General features: G+C 40.4%; 4 protein-coding genes across 9 annotated transcripts; all 4 read left to right on the plus strand.

The window, feature by feature from the left end:
• Window positions 1-7,221: 7,221 nt before the first annotated feature.
• Window positions 7,222-10,568, plus strand: LOC116189314 (G patch domain-containing protein 11). Of its 4 annotated transcripts, none has more exons than XM_031518930.1 (8): window positions 7,222-7,443; window positions 7,585-7,740; window positions 8,648-8,771; window positions 8,947-9,024; window positions 9,154-9,207; window positions 9,425-9,547; window positions 9,676-9,819; window positions 10,412-10,568. In XM_031518930.1, exons 3-7 carry the CDS (start codon window positions 8,739-8,741, stop codon window positions 9,805-9,807), a joined length of 420 nt encoding a protein of 139 aa, XP_031374790.1. In that variant the 5' UTR covers window positions 7,222-7,443; window positions 7,585-7,740; window positions 8,648-8,738; the 3' UTR covers window positions 9,808-9,819; window positions 10,412-10,568. The 4 variants fall into 4 exon arrangements, with proteins under 4 accessions (XP_031374790.1, XP_031374789.1, XP_031374788.1 ...); XM_031518929.1 differs by lacking the exon at window positions 10,412-10,568 and adding an exon at window positions 10,162-10,363; XM_031518928.1 differs by lacking the exon at window positions 10,412-10,568 and having other exon boundaries at window positions 7,224-7,443; window positions 7,562-7,740; window positions 9,676-10,105.
• Window positions 10,569-11,121: 553 nt separating this feature from the next.
• Window positions 11,122-13,675, plus strand: LOC116189313. The gene is made up of 5 exons (XM_031518925.1): window positions 11,122-11,758; window positions 11,863-11,935; window positions 12,230-12,376; window positions 13,106-13,150; window positions 13,292-13,675. Exons 1-5 carry the CDS (start codon window positions 11,160-11,162, stop codon window positions 13,325-13,327), a joined length of 900 nt encoding a protein of 299 aa, XP_031374785.1. The 5' UTR covers window positions 11,122-11,159; the 3' UTR covers window positions 13,328-13,675.
• A 410-nt stretch (window positions 13,676-14,085) lies between these two features.
• LOC116188348 lies at window positions 14,086-16,755 on the plus strand. The gene is made up of 6 exons (XM_031517639.1): window positions 14,086-14,722; window positions 15,207-15,305; window positions 15,654-15,831; window positions 15,953-16,050; window positions 16,314-16,375; window positions 16,500-16,755. The coding sequence occupies exons 1-6, from the start codon at window positions 14,246-14,248 to the stop codon at window positions 16,621-16,623; spliced, it is 1,038 nt and encodes a 345-aa protein (XP_031373499.1). The 5' UTR covers window positions 14,086-14,245; the 3' UTR covers window positions 16,624-16,755.
• A 148-nt stretch (window positions 16,756-16,903) lies between these two features.
• On the plus strand, window positions 16,904-20,375 carry LOC116188347 (lipoyl synthase, chloroplastic). 3 transcript variants are annotated; one of them, XM_031517636.1, is made up of 7 exons: window positions 17,341-17,989; window positions 18,161-18,389; window positions 18,728-18,813; window positions 18,939-19,096; window positions 19,327-19,498; window positions 19,654-19,764; window positions 19,941-20,375. In XM_031517636.1, the coding sequence occupies exons 1-7, from the start codon at window positions 17,618-17,620 to the stop codon at window positions 20,028-20,030; spliced, it is 1,218 nt and encodes a 405-aa protein (XP_031373496.1). In that variant the 5' UTR covers window positions 17,341-17,617; the 3' UTR covers window positions 20,031-20,375. The 3 variants fall into 3 exon arrangements, with proteins under 3 accessions (XP_031373498.1, XP_031373496.1, XP_031373497.1); XM_031517637.1 differs by having other exon boundaries at window positions 17,369-17,989; window positions 18,226-18,389; window positions 18,723-18,813; XM_031517638.1 differs by lacking the exon at window positions 19,941-20,375 and having other exon boundaries at window positions 16,904-17,989; window positions 19,601-19,740.
• Window positions 20,376-21,646: the final 1,271 nt, after the last annotated feature.

Genomic DNA, 21,646 nt, shown 5'->3' on the forward strand with positions numbered 1-21,646 from the left:
AAATGCTATGCTACTCAATTGAGGATGAATTATTGATCGACTTCTTCATCATATAATATGCGATGAATGCTTAACTAATCGAGAGACATATCATCTGACTATACATATTGCTGCTCGTAATTAATTAATTTGACACTAGCAAAACCATAATTATCAGTGGGCGTGTTCGTCGTCTATCACAACAAACATGAAGCGAAGTGAATGACAACTGGATACACACACACACACACACACACACACCCAAAGAAAAGATAAAAGGAAAGGAAGAAAGATTCATTTGTCGACAACGTAACCGTGAATGAAATAGCAATTAGAGGTAGCTTTACCTTAGCTTAGCTACGAGAACAGTACTACTGTGGAGGGAGATTCATCTCCATCTCTCCGTTACTTCGGTCCAAATAATGAACGTGAACGATGCACCCAACTGCTAGCTCCCGAAATACTTTATTTCGTTCCCTTTAGTTACTCAGATGATATGTTTTGTCAGCCAAATTATTAACGAAAACCGATGGGGCAAATTACTTATTGCTATTTCTCTTTATATATATATATATAATAGTTTATTAGACTCGTGCATTTATTTTTGGTCAAGAAAAAATTGCAGTTATAATAGTTTACTCATATTGACATGCAAAAAGCTTCACTAATATATAAAAAATAAAGACTCGCAAATAGTTTATTTGAAAGCTTATAAAATTTTAAACTTCGGCATACTCATATTCTATATATTAATTAAATTTGAATTATTTCAAATAACATGATGCGAGATCACTTTCATTAGAGATTTATCTAATTGAGTTCTGAAAGTTTTAATTATAATTCTAAATATTTATTAAATGATTTTGAAGATCATATAATATAAATAATTCTCAAATTTCTTAGAATTATGAATTATTTATTTGCTAATAAAATAGGGAGTAAGGAATTCAAATCCTGTTTGATATACTGCTTTAAATACTTCAATTTTCATATAATAAATTATTATCATTTAATTTCTATATATATATATATATTATATGATTAACATATGAATTAACTATTAGGATATTATCATTATATATATATACACACACGTGTTTGTATTACCCGATATATATACAGTACATATCAATGCAAAGAATATACATATATATATGATGGCAAAAATCATCAACTTAATTTTAACTGAAAAAAAAATCATCAACTTAATACATTTCAAAACAACATTTGTCATCTAGGGTTTTAAATTGACTTGAAAAAAAAAATGAAAGAACCGAAGGCTCGACGGGCCAAAATTTGAATAGCGTGGCTAGCTAGTAACGGATCGATGTAATAAATGTCCTCTTCGGTTCAAAGGTGATTATTTGTCACAAAGTACTTTGTTTAATAGAGACATATAATTGCATGCATATATGCATGTGTATATCTATATGACCTCGGTTACCACTAAAGAGCACTGTTTAAAAACAGAAAAAAGGAGATTCGAACCCATGCAGGAGATCAGATTCTGGATAATCTATATGCATCTGCCTTTTCTAATGACAAGTTAATCAGGATTTAATTTTGTCTCATCTCATGCAGAGCATATAGTACGTAGTGGTCAAATCGCAATATATGTATATATATATATATTTCACCATGTAAGCCATCCATTTAACCGGGGATGGGGAACATCAATCCGCTTTAATTTGTCCTGGCCCTTATGCTTTGGGAGTAATACATCTATCATGTGAATTGTGATGGGGGGAAAGAATTGGATGAGGGCCCCTACCCCTCCCTTAAACAACTAATTATTAATAGAACAAATGAAATAATGATCAGTGAAAATTTGATCCTGTTACTAACGGTTATATTTATATCCATGCATTATGATTTCTTTATTTTTGCGCTTTTTTTTGTTTTGTTTTTCTGTTTGAAATTTTTTTGCGCTTCATGTCTAATATATTTTTTATATGCATCATGATATCCGGAAGTCCAATAAATTCTGATTTATCTATTTTGAGCCGGTCGGGCCATTAAAAAATAAAACTTTCAACGTTAATACTTAATATTCTACCATTCACAAGACAATTCATAACTTTATTTAAGGGGAATAAGTGTCGGACCACTTGAACTAATTCATGCTAATTCTTATCCAATAATTAGATCGTCGTTTTCTAGAAAATGATGGAAGTTAATATATATATATATATATATATATATACACAAACACATACTTACACACCACGAGAATGAAGTGAAGGCGACATTCAAATGATAAATTCTGGAAAGGAAACCCCTTATATGTCTTGGTTATAGGATTCATCATATGATCTTTGTCGTATTTATAATATAAACAAATTCATCAAGGAGGAAACAGGGAACCTGTTGGAGGTGTAGGTCGGGCGTAACAGTCTTTGAGATCCGATCCGGACTTCAATTTCCTACACAAGGGGAGAATCGGGGTGTTCCCGATTTTCCTCTCCGACGATCAAGTTAGTTAAGTACCCGCATTCTCATTGATTTGATGAGAATTTGCATTTGACGCCTTATTATTAGACTTGGGATCAATGAAATGAATTCAAGCACTAGTGACGTTTGCATTAGCCGATCAGTTGATAAGAATTTCCATTCACGTTCATGTGTTCAATTTTCATACGTATCCATTGCATTTATTAAGCCCTCCATGAATGGCTTCAAGCCTTTATTCTAAAACATACGTATCCATGTCGTAAGAAGAAGACTTAGCTCATATGGGTTGGTGACGATGACGCGCCCCGCCAGTGCTTGCGTCTCTCGCTGCTTAGAGATGATGACCGAGAATGAGCCCTGTGGCTTGAGATCTTTTGGGTCCCAAATGTCGCCTACTACAATAGAGCAGATCTCATACCCCGTTGACCACTTTTTAGATATCTTAAACCCTGTTTGGATTCCTAAACACTTAATTTTAACTTTAACTTTAATTTTAACTTAACACACTACATAACAAAAACACACATTTCCCAAGTCAAAAATTTTAACTTTAACTTTAACTCAACACACTACACAACAAAAATACATGTTTCCCAAGTCAAATTTATAATCACATCTCATTTGTCATTTTCCACAATTAAAATCAAAATTAAAATCAAAGTTACTTTAACTTTGAATCCAAACACACTCTTAGGTTCGTTGATTTCTTTCTTCGATGCCTTGACATGTAAGGATCTACTGCGAGACTCCCATGTCTCCTCTATGAGCTGAAGTTTTGCAGTCGACATAGGTGGATCGTGATGACTCGCTAGCTGTCCCTTAGTGTTTCTTGTGCTTTACTCCTTTATGATTTTGGACACGTCCTCTGCCGTGAAATTCGGGTTGAATCTTGTTGAAAGGTGCGCGCTTTACCCGGTATGACTCCGCTTCCCTTGGGTTCATGAGGGGGATGGAAGAAGGAGCGTACATCAGGGCTAGATCCAGATGATGTTTCGGCGCTAAGGCGTCCTCTTGATGGTTCGGACCCGTCTCCCCCACAAGTGGGTTTGCCCGGGGCACCTGACCACTCAAAAGGAGCACATTTTTTTGTGATGACGGCATCTATTGCCTCCTAGAGCCTCGAAGGAAGTACTTGTAACAGATCCTCATCCGATTCTTTCTCCGTAGCGGCTTGGCGCTGTTGATTGGTGGTTGAAGGGATCTGATGTTGCAGCAGATCTGCGGGTGCAAAGGGCTCTTCCCCAGCTGCAATGGGGTGGGAAGATGGTTGTTACTGCTGGTCAGTCAATGGTTGTGGTAGACTCACTGCTGACGGCTGTGTGTGTCGGGCGACTCTCCTTGTATCAACCATGACATTTACTTTTGGTTTCCCACAAACAATGCCAAATGTTGGGGGTATGGGTCCGGTGTAAGTCCGCAATCTTCGAGACCCGATTCAAACTTCAGTTTCCCGCACAAGTGGAGGATCGAGGGTGTTCCCGATTTCCCTCTCTGACGATCCAGTTAGTCGTCTTGTATATTAGATGTGTTATTGAGTAAAAGGGACGTGAGTATATACCCAGATATGGATGGATAGTGAAAAATGATAACTCTAAATGTCTACGGATGGATTTTCGAGACCCAATAACATTATTTTTGGGTCTTATTCTAGACTCTAACAGAACCAATTTATAATTTCCCCATGAAATTATACGAGAGCAACAATTAATATAAATGCTTGGAGCTTTACTCGCGAACAACGAACTATTCAATAAGCCTCCCATATATGTATGTATGTCTGTATGTATGAGTTATACAATAATAATTGGAATGACTAGCTATAGCTAGCTAGCTGCTAGAGACAAGAGCCATAATTAACAGTATGTTCTTAACTTCCAACGGAAATGGAAGGACTAGCTAGGGCATAGTACATTACATTTTGGGTTAATATATAATATATTTTATTTCTATGGTAGTTATAATCAAATTTGTGTACTTACTTAATAAGTCATTGTCGATGGTGTGTTATGTTGAGGGAAATGAATTAATTAAATGCAAGATATCGACTTTGTGTTTGCACCATGAGGTATGGAGCCATCAAAGATTTTATGTTGCTTGCAGATGGGGTCCGTGCTGCGCGTGTATATATATATATATATATATAACGATCAAGTGTTGCGCTAGCTTTAGCTTAATTAGCTGGGCTCGTATAAAATTTTCACTTCTGCATTTCAGATATGCCTATGCTTGTAGCTAGGACATTATAGGTTTTATTATTATTATTATTATTATTATTATTATTATTATTATTATATGTGGGTTGAAATAATGGGGTTATTTTTTCTTCAATCTCTTTTGACATTTCGTTGACATTAATAGCAACATGTAAATCTCTCAACAGATAAAATCAAAGCTTTGTGGTATTAGGTGCCGATGATTGAGGAGGGGAATTGAAAAGATCAGGAGGACTGGTCCACAAATATGTATGGACTTTTTCTTCTTTTTTTTTTTATTTTTCATATATCGGAGTAATTACAATAAAATTCTCGGAGTTCATAAGAGCTTATGAAATAATAATAATTTTTAATATAAAAAGATTATTACGAAGAATTTTATTAAAGAGGGAATAAATGGGTGCACAACATCTTGAATATGCACTCTAACGGCGCCATCTGAAATTCTGATGTAACAACAATCTACTTTATTTATTTACTTATTCACTCGCAGTTGATAAGCTCCCCTCCAGACAGTTGTTAATTGAAGCAGCTGTTGTCGAGAACAGAACTACTCACACTCTTATATGTATGTATGTATGTATGTATAAATATATCCAGGGAGTAATCTTCACCGTGAGAATGGAATTGTTCACGGAAATCTAGGGTTTTTCTAGACTCGGGGCTGGCTAGCTAGGTAGCTGAAGAAGGGCATACATACATACATACATATATATATATATATATATGCATGCATGATGTAAAGCAATGAAAAGGCTAGCTAAATGTCCAAGAATTAAGGGGAGTGAGTGGGAGGAGTGACATGAGGACCCCCTCCAACTTAAAAAGGCTATGTGCTGTTTATATGTATGCCCCCCTTCCTCCCCCACCCCAAAAGAAGAATTAAATGTTGGGCTCTATTAATTCAAATTGAGAATAGCCTCTCTCTCTCTCTGTCGATGGCTTGACCATATATTATGCCATGTGAATTATTAACCATATGCAACTGCTAATCATGCAAATCACTTAGTACCGTTAAAAAAACTGAACTCTCTATTAATATTTTACCCTCCCCTCCTCACAAAAGCCCTAGCAATTAATAATCATATATATATATATATCCATTTGTGCGCAGGCATGGATTTGGCATTTGACTAGAGGGCGAAATCTTTAAGGGGTCAATGGTAAGGTAATTTCTCCGAATTAGGAGGGACAAGTATAAAATTTTTTATCAAAATTCAAAGAATTAATTATATATAAGTTTTTTTTTAAAACGAAAAATATTTAGGGAGGGCTACTGCTTCCCCTCATCCTCATTTCGGTCCATCCCTGATTGTTGTGGTTGTGCATGAGAGAGCTGCTGCAGGTTGTCGCAACAAAGTTAAGGGACAAGCAACCCCACCAGCAAGTGCAATGTCAGGCACATACATACATACATATATATATATATATATATATGCATACAGTTAGCTAGTGAGCTCTCTCCCCTAGCTAAGCTAGCTAGTGTTCCTTTTTTTTTTGTTTTTTTTTTGTTTCGGTAGATAAGCTGTAGCTAGTCTTCTTCTATAGGGTATGTATATAACCTCCAACTTCCAGCATCATCCCTTTTATGTTCGACAATTCGAGAATCCACCCTACAAAACTAGCTAGAAAGATCGATGGGTCTTGCTTGGCACGTAGTAGAAAAAGAGTACCACACACATACATATGCATATACAAATGAACAGTATGCAAGAGCGATAACTCATAAAGTGTGTTGTGTGCATGTAGAGGAAGATATAGTTAAAAGAAGATGGAGAAGAGGGAGGACAAGACAACCCATGTGGGTACGAATAGTGACCGAGACCAGATGGAAAGAAAAACGAATTACAGGCAGCGCGGGAGCCTTTCTGTTCTTATCTTACAGTCAGTAATCCATGCAATAGTATTCCCACTTGACTGTGGGTTCTCTGTCTTCCCCATTCCATTCCAATCCAATCAAATACCCAGAACTCCCCATGATAGATAGTCAAACACTTTGTCACGTCAAAGTTAAAACAAAACATTTGCATGCGTTACCTCTTCGTCCTCAGAGCAGCCCTGCCCTTGTATGTATGTATCTATCTATGTATCTATTACTGGCCGTCATGTTATGTCAATAATCATAATCCTCCTAACTTATTCGTCCAAAAACAGTACAAATTGCACAACTGGTCCCCGCAAAAATTTGCATAAATTGCAAAAAAGCCCCCTTCCCCCACCCCCCACCCCCCCCCCCCCCCCCCCCCCCCCCCCCCCGTATCACATCTCCTTCTAATTTACCTTCTCCTACCGCTTCTCCAACATAATTTCAATTATTTTCGTGCATCTAAGTAGATGTTGCCATCGAATTATAAGATGCAAGATTGCAATATTTTAGATTGTTAATCCCATTATCGAGTTTTGCTCCCGGCCCGAAAGCAATCGCGAGAAAAGGCTCGAGAAAAGAATTTCAGTGCGGACCGGTTTCTTGGACTCGCCGGGCCTTTGAATATTGAGGCCTCATTGGCATAAACATAGCCTCCCCCCCTTCCCTCTAGCTCTCTACTCTTCTTTCTACGGAGGTATAAGAATAATATGTTGATGGATCCGGCTGGCTGGCTGGCTCGGTCGGTGGGCCTTTGTCTGTTTCATCCTCGCCTGCCTTCTGTCTGTGTGCTTCTCCCTCCCTTCTTCTTCTTCAGACTCAGAGAGCGAGCCCCAGTGCCAGATTTAGCCATCGATCAGGGGCGGCTCCATCGTTTTCTCTTTCCTTCCTTCAGCTGATCAGGGAGCATCGATTCTATTCCCTTTTTCTTCCTATGTATGTATGGATATAATTTCGCTTTTTCTGGTTTTCTTTCCATGATTTTTCTTTTTCCATGGTTCAGTCAGATAAGATAATCGTGTTTGTTCGTGAGGTTTGATTTAAAATCCTCCAGTTGTTTGTTGTTTTTATTTTCAGGGTATTATCATCAAATGATAAAAAAAGGATAAAAATTCACAAGGAATTCCGCTTGGCGATGTCCGCTGCAGCTTCTGAACGAGCGAGGCTGCGAAGAAGAACCCAAACTCCATTGAAATTGTTTGACCCACCCACCCCTCCTTCTTCCCTAATAAGGTTTCTTTCTTTTTTGCTTCCCAATCTGATTTTATTGATCTCGTGTTTCCTTTCCTGCATAATTGAAAGGATTATAGCTCTTGCAATCCGAAAGGGATATATATATATATATATATATATATATATATATATATATATATATAATTGTTCAGCCCATTTAGGGATGGAGTTTGTTGTACCAGCTCTCGATAGACTCTGCAAATTCCCAGTGATTCTGTTGAATGAAATCTCTAAAAGAAATTGTACCGTTTCCCCAAAACAATGTCATTCGGAGCCATTACATATAGCCTCGTATTAGCAGCAAAGTGATGCTTCGTTGACTCTGAAGCTTAAAGTCTTTTGGTCGTCTTCAATGGTTTTTCTAGGGTTTGCTTTGCTTTGAATATCTTAGGTCAGATATAGTATAGTTGTCAATTGTTAGTACTGGCTTGATAAGTTGGAATGGAAAGGGATGGAATATTTAAAGTAAATTATAAGTTGCTTACTGTTCCATTCCACTCCTTTTTAGGATTGCATCTTACTCGACGGCATCTAAACAATCTAATACTGTATTTATTGACTAGGCGCTTATGCTGATTTCAAATTCATCTGCAGCTTGTATGACATGCGAAAAATGTTTACTTTTAAAAATGAAGCTCCACAATCATCTCCAATGAGAACCATGCTTCATCTAGTTCATTTCTTTGGGTAGGAATCTCTGCATATTTACGAGTATAACTCTATGCAAGCTCTGTTATGTTGCACAACGTGGAAAAAGCCCATGAAAATTTAGAGAATATTGGAAGTGACCGTTCAGGTTTGTAGTCTAAAAGTGGGATCTGAATGCTGAGTAGGTTTATGGATCATCTAATCATGTTGGAAAGTTGGAATACTACTGTCAGTGACCAGGACTTTACTTCTGAATCAGGGTGGGCTGGAGCTTGCACGAGGATCTTTGACGTGCTGTGGACAAGGTTAAGTAACAAGTATTACTATAACAGAAACAACCACCTGCTGGCATGGATAATGCTTCAAATGGAAGCAGTGGAACGGTGAGTTTTCTTCACCTCATCTGCTATTATTGGAAGTTACATTGAAATTTATGCACCCCCCCCCCCAAAAAAAAAAAAAAGAAAAAGAAACCACTCGATTAAATTTTCATTGTTTAGTTGCTGTCCCCTTATGCTTAACTTCTGCAATGCGATAATGCATGTCCGACTGTTTCAGAATGAAGTGTTGGGAAGGGAACCATCATCTTCTAGGAGTTCAGCTCCAGCAATTGACTCGTCAAATAAAGGATTTCAGGTAATTCCAGCAGCCTATCTGCCCTAAGCTTACATGCAGATGGCTTTCTCAGTTTCTTCTTTGCTCCATTAATGATCGAATTTGTACTTTTGTAATTTCCTTTATTCCCACCCCCCCCCCCCCGGGCAGCTTCTAAAGAAACATGGCTGGAAGGAAGGGACTGGTCTTGGGATTTATGAGCAGGTTAGTTCCGCTCTCCATTAGGCTAACATCTTAAGTTTTGCTGTTGGATCTGTATCATACCATGCTTAAGTCAGCTTCAGCATGAATTCACTTAACTATCTTATTTATGTGAGTTTGGTTTCTATTTCTGGAACAAAGTATAAATATTGTGTCAAGCTGTTTGACCTCGGTCTAGATCTTTCTGTGGGTAATCTGATTGCATAAAACATATTATCAGGGTAGGTTGGAGCCAGTTGAGACGCATATGAAAAATAACAAGCATGGCCTTGGTGCAGATAAAGTGAAGAAGAAAATCCCGAAAACTTCCAACGCTGCTGCTTCTGATGGCAAAGATGGGAATGTGAGTTTCATGCAGCTACTTCATCATCTTACTGTTGGTTCTTCTGCTATTATAGGTTTATGGAAGCATAAAACTATGAAACTCGTTGAATAACTTGGCTTTGCATTTGTACTGTTCGATGTTATTAGGAAAAACTACAGTCAAAGAAGTCCAAGGCACTGTCAAAGAAGGCAAGGAAGATGCTGGAGTTGGAGAAGCAGTTGCAGGATAAGGAATTTGAGCGGGCTTTCTTCCGAGAGTTTTGGCCGGAGAATGTTTGACTCGTAGAATCTGTAAGTTTTCTGATAGTCTTCTCCTCGCCTTTAAGGACTAAACAAGATGTACATTAGTGCTAGTCATCCTCGAAAATTCCCAGCTTTGCTACATTCATGTACTGCTTTTGGTCAGAATGAGATTAGGAGTTTGTGGCCATTACTCTTGTCACACAAGTTTTAATTGCACGACAATCCTCAGTGTACAGATATCTAGAGATTATGAAATGACAGTTCCAGTGTTAGCTTATTATTTGTTGTTACCCTCATTGCATAGTAAAGCAGGATCTACATTTATTGAATTTCAGTGCTAATAATCCAAAGTTATCAATGAAGTCTATGCACATACTATTTTTGGTATAGGTACCTTGACTTCCGATGAATTTGATTCAGGACATGAGAATATGCGAAAGTGATATGATTCCAGCGTTACCATATCAAGTCACTTATTGCCCTCAATTTGTCTTTCCATCTGTTGCTTATTGGACATATTTAATTATATCTAGGGATATTCCGATAAGCAAGTCGGGGATAAATAAATATAATGAATGGATTTTATTCTTAATTAATTGTTTCTAATTCACACAAGTAAGAAACCGATGTATTTCCACAGGTCGCCCTCGTTCCGTATATGAATTCTTTTGAATTTCTTGCATCGTTTAGCGAGGAAAGAAAAAAGAGCGACGGGGTTCAGTTCAGATTTGACTGTTTACAGCATGAGAGCGGATTACCCAAAAAAATCCCTGGGAGCAATGAAAAAAAGAAAAAAAGAAATCTCGGTAACCTCTTGGTGTCTATACTGAAGTGTGTCTTTGGTGCAATGTAGACCTAAGTGGTCATATTGGATCCTTGGGAACCATCACTAGTACGGCCAACCTATATTTGAACGAGAATGGGTAGCTTTTGTTACGATGTACTTCGGACTTTGTCTCCCTTTCGTTACTACCTTCTGGGGAGGTCCGTTTGATATCCAAAAACTGCTCGGCAACAGTCTAAGGATTCTTGGAGAAATGATCCGGAGCGGGGATTCAATATAAAGAAAAGGTTAGGGTGTAAAACGTAGAGATGGATAGATACTCAATGCAGGGGGGAGTTTGTGAAAAAGTGAACTTCGGGGACGGACTTCAAGATTTTTCTTTCTGCCGAAACTTTAAGGATCAACCCAGCGGCCTGTTCACTCCGAGTCCCGGGGCTCGGCGCGTCGAACCTCGTCCGATCGGGGCAAACCCGGAGAAAGCGGGAAAACTGCCCATCCCTCCTCCTCCTCCTCCACGGCGTAGGATTCTTCGTTCTCTCGATCAGCTCACCTCCATCCCTCTCTCTCTCTCCGTAGGGCGGGGTTTCGTCTTTTAGTCTGAGTCATGGACAAGCCCTTTGATGGAGGCTCTCGAGACATTTCCTGTCCGGTCAAGACTTCTTCCATGAAAGTTTGTGTGATGTGCGGCAAGAGAAAGGGGGACCGTATGCTGGTCTGTGCTGAGACTGGCTGCCCGGTTGCATTTCATGTCAAGTGCTTCTCCCGTGAACCCAAGTTTGATCAGTCAAGGAGGTTCTATTGCCCTTATTGCTTCTACAAAAGAACAACAGCTAAGCTTGAGAAGCTGAAGAGAAAGGCAACTCAGGCCAAACTGGACCTTTTGGGCTTTCTCGATGCTGGGGGCACCGATCGCTGCAAGAAGCCGGCCAATGCTTCTACTTCTAGGAGGGAAAATCAAGGCAACGTTGCCGTTTCACCGGAGAAACATGCTAATGCTTCTGCTTCCAGGGATGAGAATCGAGGCGATGATGCCGTTTCACCTCAGAAACAGGCTAATGCTTCTGCTTCTAGAAACAAAAATCACGGCAATGATGATGTTTCACTGGATAAAGCAGGCTCTGCTGCCGGAAAAGGCCCTTGCCTTGAAAAAGAAGTTGCTAATGCAGAAAGGTCGAACCCTCGGAAACAATCACCCAAGGAAGTGTAAGTCCACTTAGAGGTAGTTTCATACACTAATATCTGCTGTCTTGAATGAGGCATTTTGCTGAAAGGTGATGGAATAGTGATGTGCTGCTCCCTCACTGCAGGAAAAAGGCGGCAATTTCAAAACCGAGGCGGAAGAGGTTGAATTGGACCACCCAGGAGGAGGAGATGCTGGAGGTAGGAATCTTTCTCGGTATTGCATTTTGATTTTAAACTTATCAAATAGGAAATGAATTGGTGAAAGTGACCGCCTTTGCTTGTTAAAACTAAAGATACAAGAGCAGACGCAGAGTTGCCAAATTTTTTGCATTCTTTCAGCAGCTTTACTATTCCCTTTCTGTAAAGGAAATTGTTTGTAGAATGCTTTTCGGAGATCAGATCAGGCTTCAGTTGATATTCTTGGAAGAATGCTCGAGCTCACTAGCTCTTTTTGTCATTAATTAATATCATTTGGAGATTTTAAATTTGCAGGAAGGAGTAAGGAAGCTCTCCGACAAAGAAATGAAGAATGTCCCTTGGAGGAAAATACTGGATTTTGGGTCGCGGACCTTCCATTCAACCCGTACACCTAGTGATCTCAAGGATAAATGGAAGAACATGCAGAGGAAGAGTATGATGGTAAACGTTTCATGTATATATTTGTTTCTTGTGAGAAGTGAGGCTCTTCATTGTATTATTCACGCTTCTTTGGTTCTGTACTCCAATGAACATACTTCCTATGGTCATCTCTCTCCAATTTTGCTCTCTTCTGCATCTTTTCTCTTGAGTCGTCCAATGACGATCTCTTGAACCATATTTACACTACTTGCTATTTAAGTTGAGCAGATCATTGGAAAGATTGATACTTGCAGGCCTACTAAGTATGATTAAAGACCTAATATGATTTGTCAGTACATCAGAATCAAAGTTAGTTTAAATCTGGTTTAGGAACTCCCAGCCGTTCTTGTTCAATGTTTTCTTACTTTCCCTTTGCACAAGGAAGTCTACCAGCATTTCCTTTTTTTCTGAACAAGACCGTGCTTTAGTTTGCCATTTCTTGAGCTGATGTACTCAATATTATACTGCTATCCAATAAACATCTAACTATTTTTTCAAAATGGATGATTGGTGATAAACTTATCCGATAAAATCTAAGATAAAGCAGGTATTATGAGTATGAGCCACTCTTTTTAAAATTTATTTTTATTCCTTAACGAATGGTTGTCCCTTCCTCTAGCATCATGTTTATGGACGCTAAGCTTATTTCCTCTTGTTTGCCATATGAAAAGTAGACGGATGTTCTAGCATACTTTTCGTAATTATGTATATGTTTTCCATGATGCAATAGTGCATTCATGTATTGTGCAGGACAATCCTTTGGGAAAGGAGCCAATTGAGGATGAAATTGGGGAGGTAAGCTTAGACCTCTACCTATTGGCTCGTATTATGAGAAATATTGTATGGACAAAAGATTGCTTGTGACTGGCGTGACTCAGTATAAATTGTTTGGATCTTGTTGAATAATTGGTGTTGCATTTATGCTGCTGTTCTTAGGAAAATCTGACTCAAGAGAGTCCAAAGTACTCTTGAAAATGGAGGGGAAGACGCAGGGGTTAGAGAGGAAGGGTAACAGGAGAAGCAAGTTTTTGGCTTTCTTTTGGCTGGAGAATGTGCAACTGACAGAACCAGTAGTTTCTACCATATGATCCACTCTCCTTGTATGTATTGAACGACTAGGAAGTATGTGGGTACAGCAAGTGTTGACCAACAGGTTCTTTTTTGTTGGAACGGAATAAGATGGCTCTAAGAGCTGCTTTTTGGATCATCTGTGTACAGAATAGAATCAATGGTTATGGGATGAGATGATAGTTTTTCTTTTGTTCATCCCCTGTTGGTGTTACTCGTATGATATATACCAGTGCATTTAAACTTTCCGAAGTATTCACCTTTTCTTCTCCATGAATGATTGTTGTTATTGGTGAGGTATCTGGTCTTTTGTCCCTAATAATTTGGCTCATGCCTAACTTTCGATAGGATTTGACCCGTTAATTTTTCCCTTTTTGATTTCGCCTGACTAATTTTACGGCTCACGTGATTACTTTGTAAGTTCACGGGACAAATAAATCTGATCACAAGTGGTCCAATGGAAAGTATTTTACGTGGCTCTTATTTTAGAATAATTTTAACAATTATAATTTACAAGAAAAATGGATTCTTTTTTTGGAGAAAAATAAAAAAGAAAAATTGTGAGGCTTATGCAAAGACCAAAGAGTAAAGGAAAATATATTATTGTTATTATATAGTTTGTAAACGTAAAATTGTGAGGCTTATGCGAAGCAAGAGAGTGCCAATGGGCCTGAACCTAAACTTCGAAAATGTCGAGACTTCGGTCTGAAAGTTTATTGCGTTAAAACCCATTCAACCCCCTTCTTCTTCTTCTTCTTCTTCTTCTTCCTCCCCGCCCCTTACCCGGACGGAGAGAGCTCCGCTGCAGCCACCATACCTCCGATGGCTTCCTTCACCTCCCCCATATCTTCTCAGTTACTACCAAGACCAAAAACCCACACATTTGCCTTCCCAAATTTCGCGTCTCCCCAGACCCCGCGCCATGCACTCGCTCCAAAGCCAGCCCGCTTGCCCTCAATCCACTCTCTCACTGCCCCTGCCAAGGCTTCCAAGAACAGCTCGAGCACAAACCAACCAACATCCCAGACCAAGGGCAAGAAACAGACCCGCGTACAAGAAGAAAAGCAGGACGAGACAGTGGAGGTCGAGGAGGACCTACCATGGATTCAGGAAAAGGCGCTAGACCTTGTGGAGTTCACTGGCTCAGTAACTCAGGCCATTCCTGGGCCCAGAGTGGGGACCAGCTCCTTGCCTTGGATTCTTGCTGTTCCTCTGGCTTACGTTGGGGTCAGCTTTGTGATTGCGTTTGTTAAGACTGTCAAGAGGTTCAGCTCCCCCAGAGAGAAAAGGAGAAGATTGGTGAGTTTTTCTTTTTCATTTGGCTGATTCTAATGAAGCCATTTCTTAAATCCTTTGTTTTCTTCGAGCGTGCCGGAGATTCTTTTGAGCTCAAGACATGTCAGATGCTGATTGCACTGATTGGTTGAACATCCTTTGCCAAGTTACTACATATTTGTTTGGTCAGCCATCCTGTTGTCGGCAATCTAGTGTGACATGTTGAGATTGGTATATCCGACGTCTTCTTAAGATAATTTCGGGCTTTCAAGATATTTGACCCAACTCTAGCTTGAAAAAATTGATTAGTACAGGGTATATGCTATGGGAAGTAGAATCTGCGTTTGTGAATATGACATTTTTTTATCTATCCTTGGAGGATACCCATTGCTATCCAAGGTGGAGGGCCACAGCATGTGTTATATCTTTATGCTGAACGAGAACTTTAATCTCAATATGTCATAGTCTGTTGTGTTTTTCCGGTCTGGTAATGGGCAATTTTCTTCAGGTGAACAAAAATGCTATGCTCTGTAAGTCAATTGACGAGCTCTTTAAGAAAGGAATGGATGAGGTGCAGCACTCAGCACTTACTGGACTGGCAAAAAAGGTGAGGTTTCTAACTTTAAAATGCCTTTCATTTTGCATCTTTAACTAAATTTCAGTCTGAGGAAATGAAGAGCGTTAGTTTGTGATCGACAGTTTGCTTTGTTCGATATGTGATTTTCTTTTATGTTGGCATGTCGTAGTATTTGAGTCTTTGGGACGCTGAAAGGTCCGATACATATACTCAAAAACTGTCCTTTTCTTATGATTGCCTCAAATTCTGACTTTCTCAAGCTCATACTTTTAGCGCATGAGGAGGAATTATATCAAAGTTGGTCACATCCTTTCATTCCTTCAATCCCATGCACTTGTGGGGTCCTGCTTAGATTTGATAAGCCTGTCTAATATCCAGACAGGTTTTGGCATGGAGGAAATATTGCGCAAGTATGTCAGATATGTGCTGAACGAGAAACAATTTAACCCCGAACTTATCGCCAGCTTAATACGACTGAGGAAAGCATCCATGTTGGAAGATCCTCAGGTTGCTGAGATCCTTAATGATATTTCTCGTCGTATTGTTCGAGATAAGGGTAATTAGCTTTTCCTATCCTTCCTAGCATGCCAACTTGTAATAAGTAATTTTATGCAAATATAATGGGACGTCGATAACACGAATGCTCTATTGTAATGCTTGCACCATGTATTTCCCAGGCCCAGTTGTCATGGACATGTCTGGATACTCTGAAAAAGGTTTCAAGAGGAAACTCGCTGTCCAAGCTTTATTTGGAAAGGTCTTCTACCTGTCTGAGGTTAGTTTTTTCCACATTTTCAGCTATCTAGGTCTATCTGGGTACTCCATTTTCATGCTACCATGCAACCGTCTTTAGTTTCTTCTCTTTTTCATGTTGACAAGGTTCCGTTGGTAGTAGCATTGCGTTATATCTTGTAGCTGATTGGGATGCTTGTTTTAGATGCATTCCCTAATCCTGTAATTATATGCATCCTATTAAGCTCGTTAGTTATTATCCAGTGTGTGTTATATGGATGCTAATGTTCTCATCTTTTGGAACAGTTGCCAGAATTCTGTTCACAGGATAGCTCCTTGATTGTTAAAGAAATCTTTGGGGTTACAGAGTAAGCACCTTCTTGTTCCCCTCCTCCCTCTCCTTGAGAAAATGAATAGAGCTTGACGAATATTCATGGCTCTTTGGGCAACATATTTTCAATGTTTGAGCTGGTCTCTTTTGCCTGTTGTCAGTGACGACGCAGATAAGCTTCGGTTGCACACCCTCTCTGAATCTGGGGATATGGGTTCGCTGGAGAAGATGGTGGACGACTCCGACTCCGAAGGTTCTGATGAGGAATCTGAAGAGTCTCTATAATTTTACATGGATGAATATAGTAGACAACAGAGAGAGAGACCAGATTTATTTTATCGTGACAGGTTTCCCGGATGTAGTTTCTTCGTTTGATTGTTATCTTTTAGATTTTTATTTAAAAAAAAAAAAAAAAAATTACCCTGCAGAGCTGTGCCGGATAGTCTTCGAGGAAATTTTGTGAGCAACTGATGACATGACGCACTGTATCCTGAGGTTTTCCGATGAAAATCTTGAGGAAGGATCTGTCCTGTTGGAAGGAACAGTACCAGTGCCGGGGGAGGCAGTAGTAGTAGATGTCCCCGCCCAGTTCTGATCGTGGGCTGGGCCCATGGCCGGACTCGGTCAGGCCTTCGGCTTTGCGTGGTCTAGGCCCAGCTTTGATTGCCAGCGTAATTCTTTTTCTTTCAAAAGAAAAATCATTGATAAAGGATTCACCCCAAAAAGAAAAAAAAAAATCATTGATAAAAGGAACAATCTTGTACAAGACAGTGTATTATTGTGAGTGATCTACCGGCTTGCTCAGCACTGTCTATTCACACGGCTATTTGGGAAATTAAGGTAGTTTCTGGGGACATTTGCAATGCAACTAATTTTTCCGTAGAATTGTCCTGCTTCTAGTTCTGTTACTGTACTGGCCGGGGTCCATCTCAAAGCTGAGCTAATGAGTGATAATAATAGGGCCCAGTGGGCTTATCTAACTTTGCTTCTTACGGCCCCAATGAAGAAATGGAAATGGCGTCATCTGCTGTGCTCCTCTCTCCTTTTCTGCATCTAATAGCCAGCCATTGGAGCTGAAACGAGGAGTTCCTCTCTCTCTGTCTCTGTCTCTGTCTCTGTTCGGGTTTGGGCGGAGCTTCCCATGCAATGTAACTGTCTTGTCTCCTCCAGCTCCCAACTACTAATCTCTCTCTCTCTCTCCCCGCGCGTTTAAAGTCCAGCTTAGTTGAGAGAAAGCAAGCTCTTTTACACACTCTGCGTGGCGGTGAATTACCACAAAATGCTTCACCAATCTCTGTCAAAGCCTTCCATCTCAATCCAGATCCCAGTTCGCCACCCCTCCTCGACCTCATGCACCGCGTTCAGAGTCCGATGTGCTGAATCCGTTGATTCGCAGCCCAAAACCTCCGCCAGTGGGCCGCCTCCCCCGGCGGCGGCGAAGCTAATGGAATCGGAGGCTTCAGCGAAAAGGGGGCCATACCCGGGTGGGATGACGGGTCCCTTCACGGGCCGGGACCCGAATGTGAAGAAGCCCGCGTGGTTGAGGCAGAGAGCTCCCCAGGGACAGAGGTACGACGAGGTCAAGGAATCCTTGTCCAGGCTGAACCTCAACACCGTCTGCGAGGAAGCTCAGTGTCCCAACATTGGAGAGGTCGCCTCCTTCTCTTCCTTCATCTCTTTGCATGCTTATTGTGGTTCTCTGATTATTGACAGGTTAAAAGTCTTTGCTTGTAATGGTTTTGATTAAATGCTTAAAGCCTTTCATTTCTACGCTCTGTGTCCGGAGTTGTGGATTGAATGGATTGTACCTTTCCTTTTTTAGATAGCTTCTGGGGTTTTCAAGATTGTCATGTTCTGCAGTATTGATGTTGGACGCAATTCATGCAGTGCTGGAATGGGGGAGGAGACGGTATTGCTACTGCTACCATCATGCTCCTTGGGGATACTTGCACTCGTGGTTGCAGGTTTTGTGCAGTCAAAACCAGCAGAAACCCCGCTCCACCTGATCCGATGGAACCTCAAAATACCGCAAAGGCAATTGCAAGTTGGGGGTAGGTCTAACATATATGTGCCGCATGCGCTAATGCTTATTCCGTGTGCTTTTTCAAGCATTATTGTTTCCAGTCCTGAGAAGGTCCTCGCATCAACATTTAAGCTGACTTTGCAATCAGTTATTGTTTGTCGGCTAGATAGTGCAGCGTTATTCTTCATAAAGAAATGGTCTCTCTGCTTGACAAGGGAGGTGCACATTTAGGGAAAAGGAATTTTGACCTTCTCTGGGTCATCTTTCCAGTTACCTCGGTTACATAACTTATCATCCTTCTATCCCATTTAATTCATTTTCCAACAAATTCCTTGACCTTTGTGGCTCCCTCATCTTGCAGAGTAGACTACATTGTTTTAACAAGTGTTGATCGTGATGATTTGCCTGATGGTGGAAGTGGGCATTTTGCTCAAACTGTTGAAGCCATGAAGGTCTTGTTTCTTAGATCATCAGATTGAGCTTTTAATTTTCGGCTCTCAGTTTCTGTGCTTATCCCAGCTAAATAAGATGGGAAAACCCAAATGCTTACTCTTTGCTCAAATGTTTTCATCTGCAGAAACTGAAGCCCGAAATCATGGTCGAGTGTTTGACCTCTGATTTTCGAGGTGACTTGACTGCTGTGGAGTCTCTTGCTCGCTCTGGCTTAGATGTCTTCGCCCACAATATCGAGACTGTGAAGAAACTTCAGCGTATTGTTAGAGATCCTCGTGCTGGGTACGTCCTTGAACTTGAACGTATAAAAAGTGTAGCTTAAATTCAACCTCTTCCATATTTCTTCCTTCCTTTATAAGAATTCTGGTGGTCATGTGAGAGCAAGTTGTCAGTCCATATACCACATACCAATACATTGTTCTCGGGAATACTCTTTTGTAGCCAACCTTCTTTGTGACAAAGTGTTTGGCAGAACAGTTGTTTACCTTTTTTTGGCTTTGGGGCAAATGCAGTTATGAGCAGAGCTTATCAGTTCTGAAACATGCGAAGATGAGTAAGGAAGGGATGATTACGAAGTCTTCTATAATGCTGGGTCTGGGAGAAACTGACGATGAGTTGAAAGAAGCCATGGCCGACTTAAGGGCCATTGACGTCGATATACTGACGCTAGGACAATATCTCCAGGTAAGTGGAATTAACTTCACTTATTTTTGTGAGAAAAATTTGATGGTAGAAGATTACACAAGATTGTGAGTTCTGTTCTGATGCTTGAAGATGCTGTTTCAGTTTCTTGGGAGTTGGTGACTGATGCCTCGGTGATTTTCACTCTCTTCTTGCAGCCAACACCACTTCATTTGACGGTGAAAGAGTACGTCACACCTGAGAAGTTTTCGTTCTGGAAGGAATATGGGGAATCGATTGGTTTCCGCTATGTGGCTAGTGGTCCCTTGGTGAGAATCCTCTTCTAGTTTTGTCACAAATATCATAATATTAAGTAAAACTCCATTCTTCTTATTTGTGTGAGGAACTTTCATCTCTTTCGAGTATGTCTCATCTGTCGAGGCTTGATGGTTGGACAGCAATTTGATGTTTGCTTCCTTTTCTTCTTTTATTTTTTACATTTCAGGTTCGATCCTCGTATAGGGCTGGAGAGCTCTTTGTCAAGACAATGGTGAAGGACAAGGCCAAGGCAAGCATCTCTTCTGGGACGTCCTGACAAAGCTCTGGTCCTCTCTTCGGATATTCGCGTTGAAATTGAAGGATTACAATTATTTACCGATGAAACTAGAACCAGCTGAGGTCGCAGAAGGCTTTTACTGTGAGAATATTCAAATTCTATTGAATTCCCCTCATTTTTAACAGGTTACGTTTGTGCTCCAAAAAGATTTTCATAGTACATGAGGATATAGAGTAGGTGCTGGTAGTATTAGTACACAAGCTGCACAGATTCATATTTTATCTCAAAATATATAAATATAAGGGAAGGGGAAAGGTTTTGCTGTCTAGGTGTTTCATGTGATACTGCGACTGTCGTATAGAATCTGTTTCCTACTTTCCGAAATCTGATAGTTATTGCGGTTTATGCACAAGTAAAACCTTTAGCTATTAAAAAAAGAGAGAGAGAGAAAGATGCTGAGGGATGAGCTGCTTCGCTTCATTTGGTATTGGGAAGTGATATCCTAGAGGGAACTATGTTTTTAATTACAGTAGTTGCAGTTGCAATTTAGTACTCTGAAATAGATATAATCGCCTCTGCCTTCCTTCGACTGGTGCTGTCGTTCTTACCTTACCTTACCATGGACGAAGAAATGGTTTGGTTGGATGGTTGGTCTCCACGCGGAGGCGGGTGCCCACACTGACAAACGAGAGGAGACTGACTGGCATCCAATCTATCCATCCAAGATTTATGTAAAGAACCAGGCAGGCAGGCAGGCAGTCTCCTCTGTTCGTATTGTTGCCAACCTCGACTCGACTCTGAGTTGGAGTTGAGGCCTGGAGAATAGGGAGAGTGATGCGAGTGTTCAGGGGAACCAGCACAGCAACGCGCTGACAAGACAACTATAGTGTTGGGCCTGGGCTGGGAGGGAGGAGAGTTGACTTTGAAACTGCATGCCTGCCTGCTTGCTTCAACTTGTTTGTGACTACTGACCGACTGACTGACACTGCGGGGGTTGGGTTGGGGCTTTGGCACATAGCATTAGCAAAAGCAAAGCCTCTCCAGATCGGAGAATACGGCACAACTGAACTCTCAAGCAACGGCCCACTGACCAAAACCATGTCTCTTTTTGTCCTTTTCCCTTCTTCTTTTTGAGTCGGTCCGTCTGTCCCTCCTTCAGTACGGTCATCATCAACGGCCCAACGGTCACTCCTCTCCTCTCCTCTCCTCTCCTCTCCTCTTTCAGTATTGCATGCGGTTACACTTCCCAGTCTCGCTCGCTTCCGTTCTGTCTGCGTCAGCGTGCCTGTGCCTGTCTGCCTTATTATATAGGATTAATTACTTTAAAAAAATACAGGCTTTTCACATTTCATATTTTATTAATTCTAAGGCTTTTCACATTTCATATTTTATTAATTCTAATCCGAATTTTTTTTTCTTAATCTAAAAATATATGAACTATTAATTTGATATCAATTTTAACACGCCTCAACTTTTTCGTTGATTTAAACGAGAATCGTTGGCCATCCTCTCGGATCGGGGTAGCCAACGACCTTCTAGGGGTGGCGGTGGGCCTGGTGAGACCATCGTTGCCTGAATTTGAAGGGGGAAAAAGGGTAAAATCGAGAAAGGAATGAAGAGGTAGGTGGTGGGAGCCCTAACGACATTCACCATCC

The sequence above is a fragment of the Punica granatum genome, chromosome 8, assembly GCF_007655135.1.
Source record: "Punica granatum isolate Tunisia-2019 chromosome 8, ASM765513v2, whole genome shotgun sequence".
In the NCBI taxonomy this organism is placed as follows: Eukaryota; Viridiplantae; Streptophyta; class Magnoliopsida; order Myrtales; family Lythraceae; genus Punica; species Punica granatum.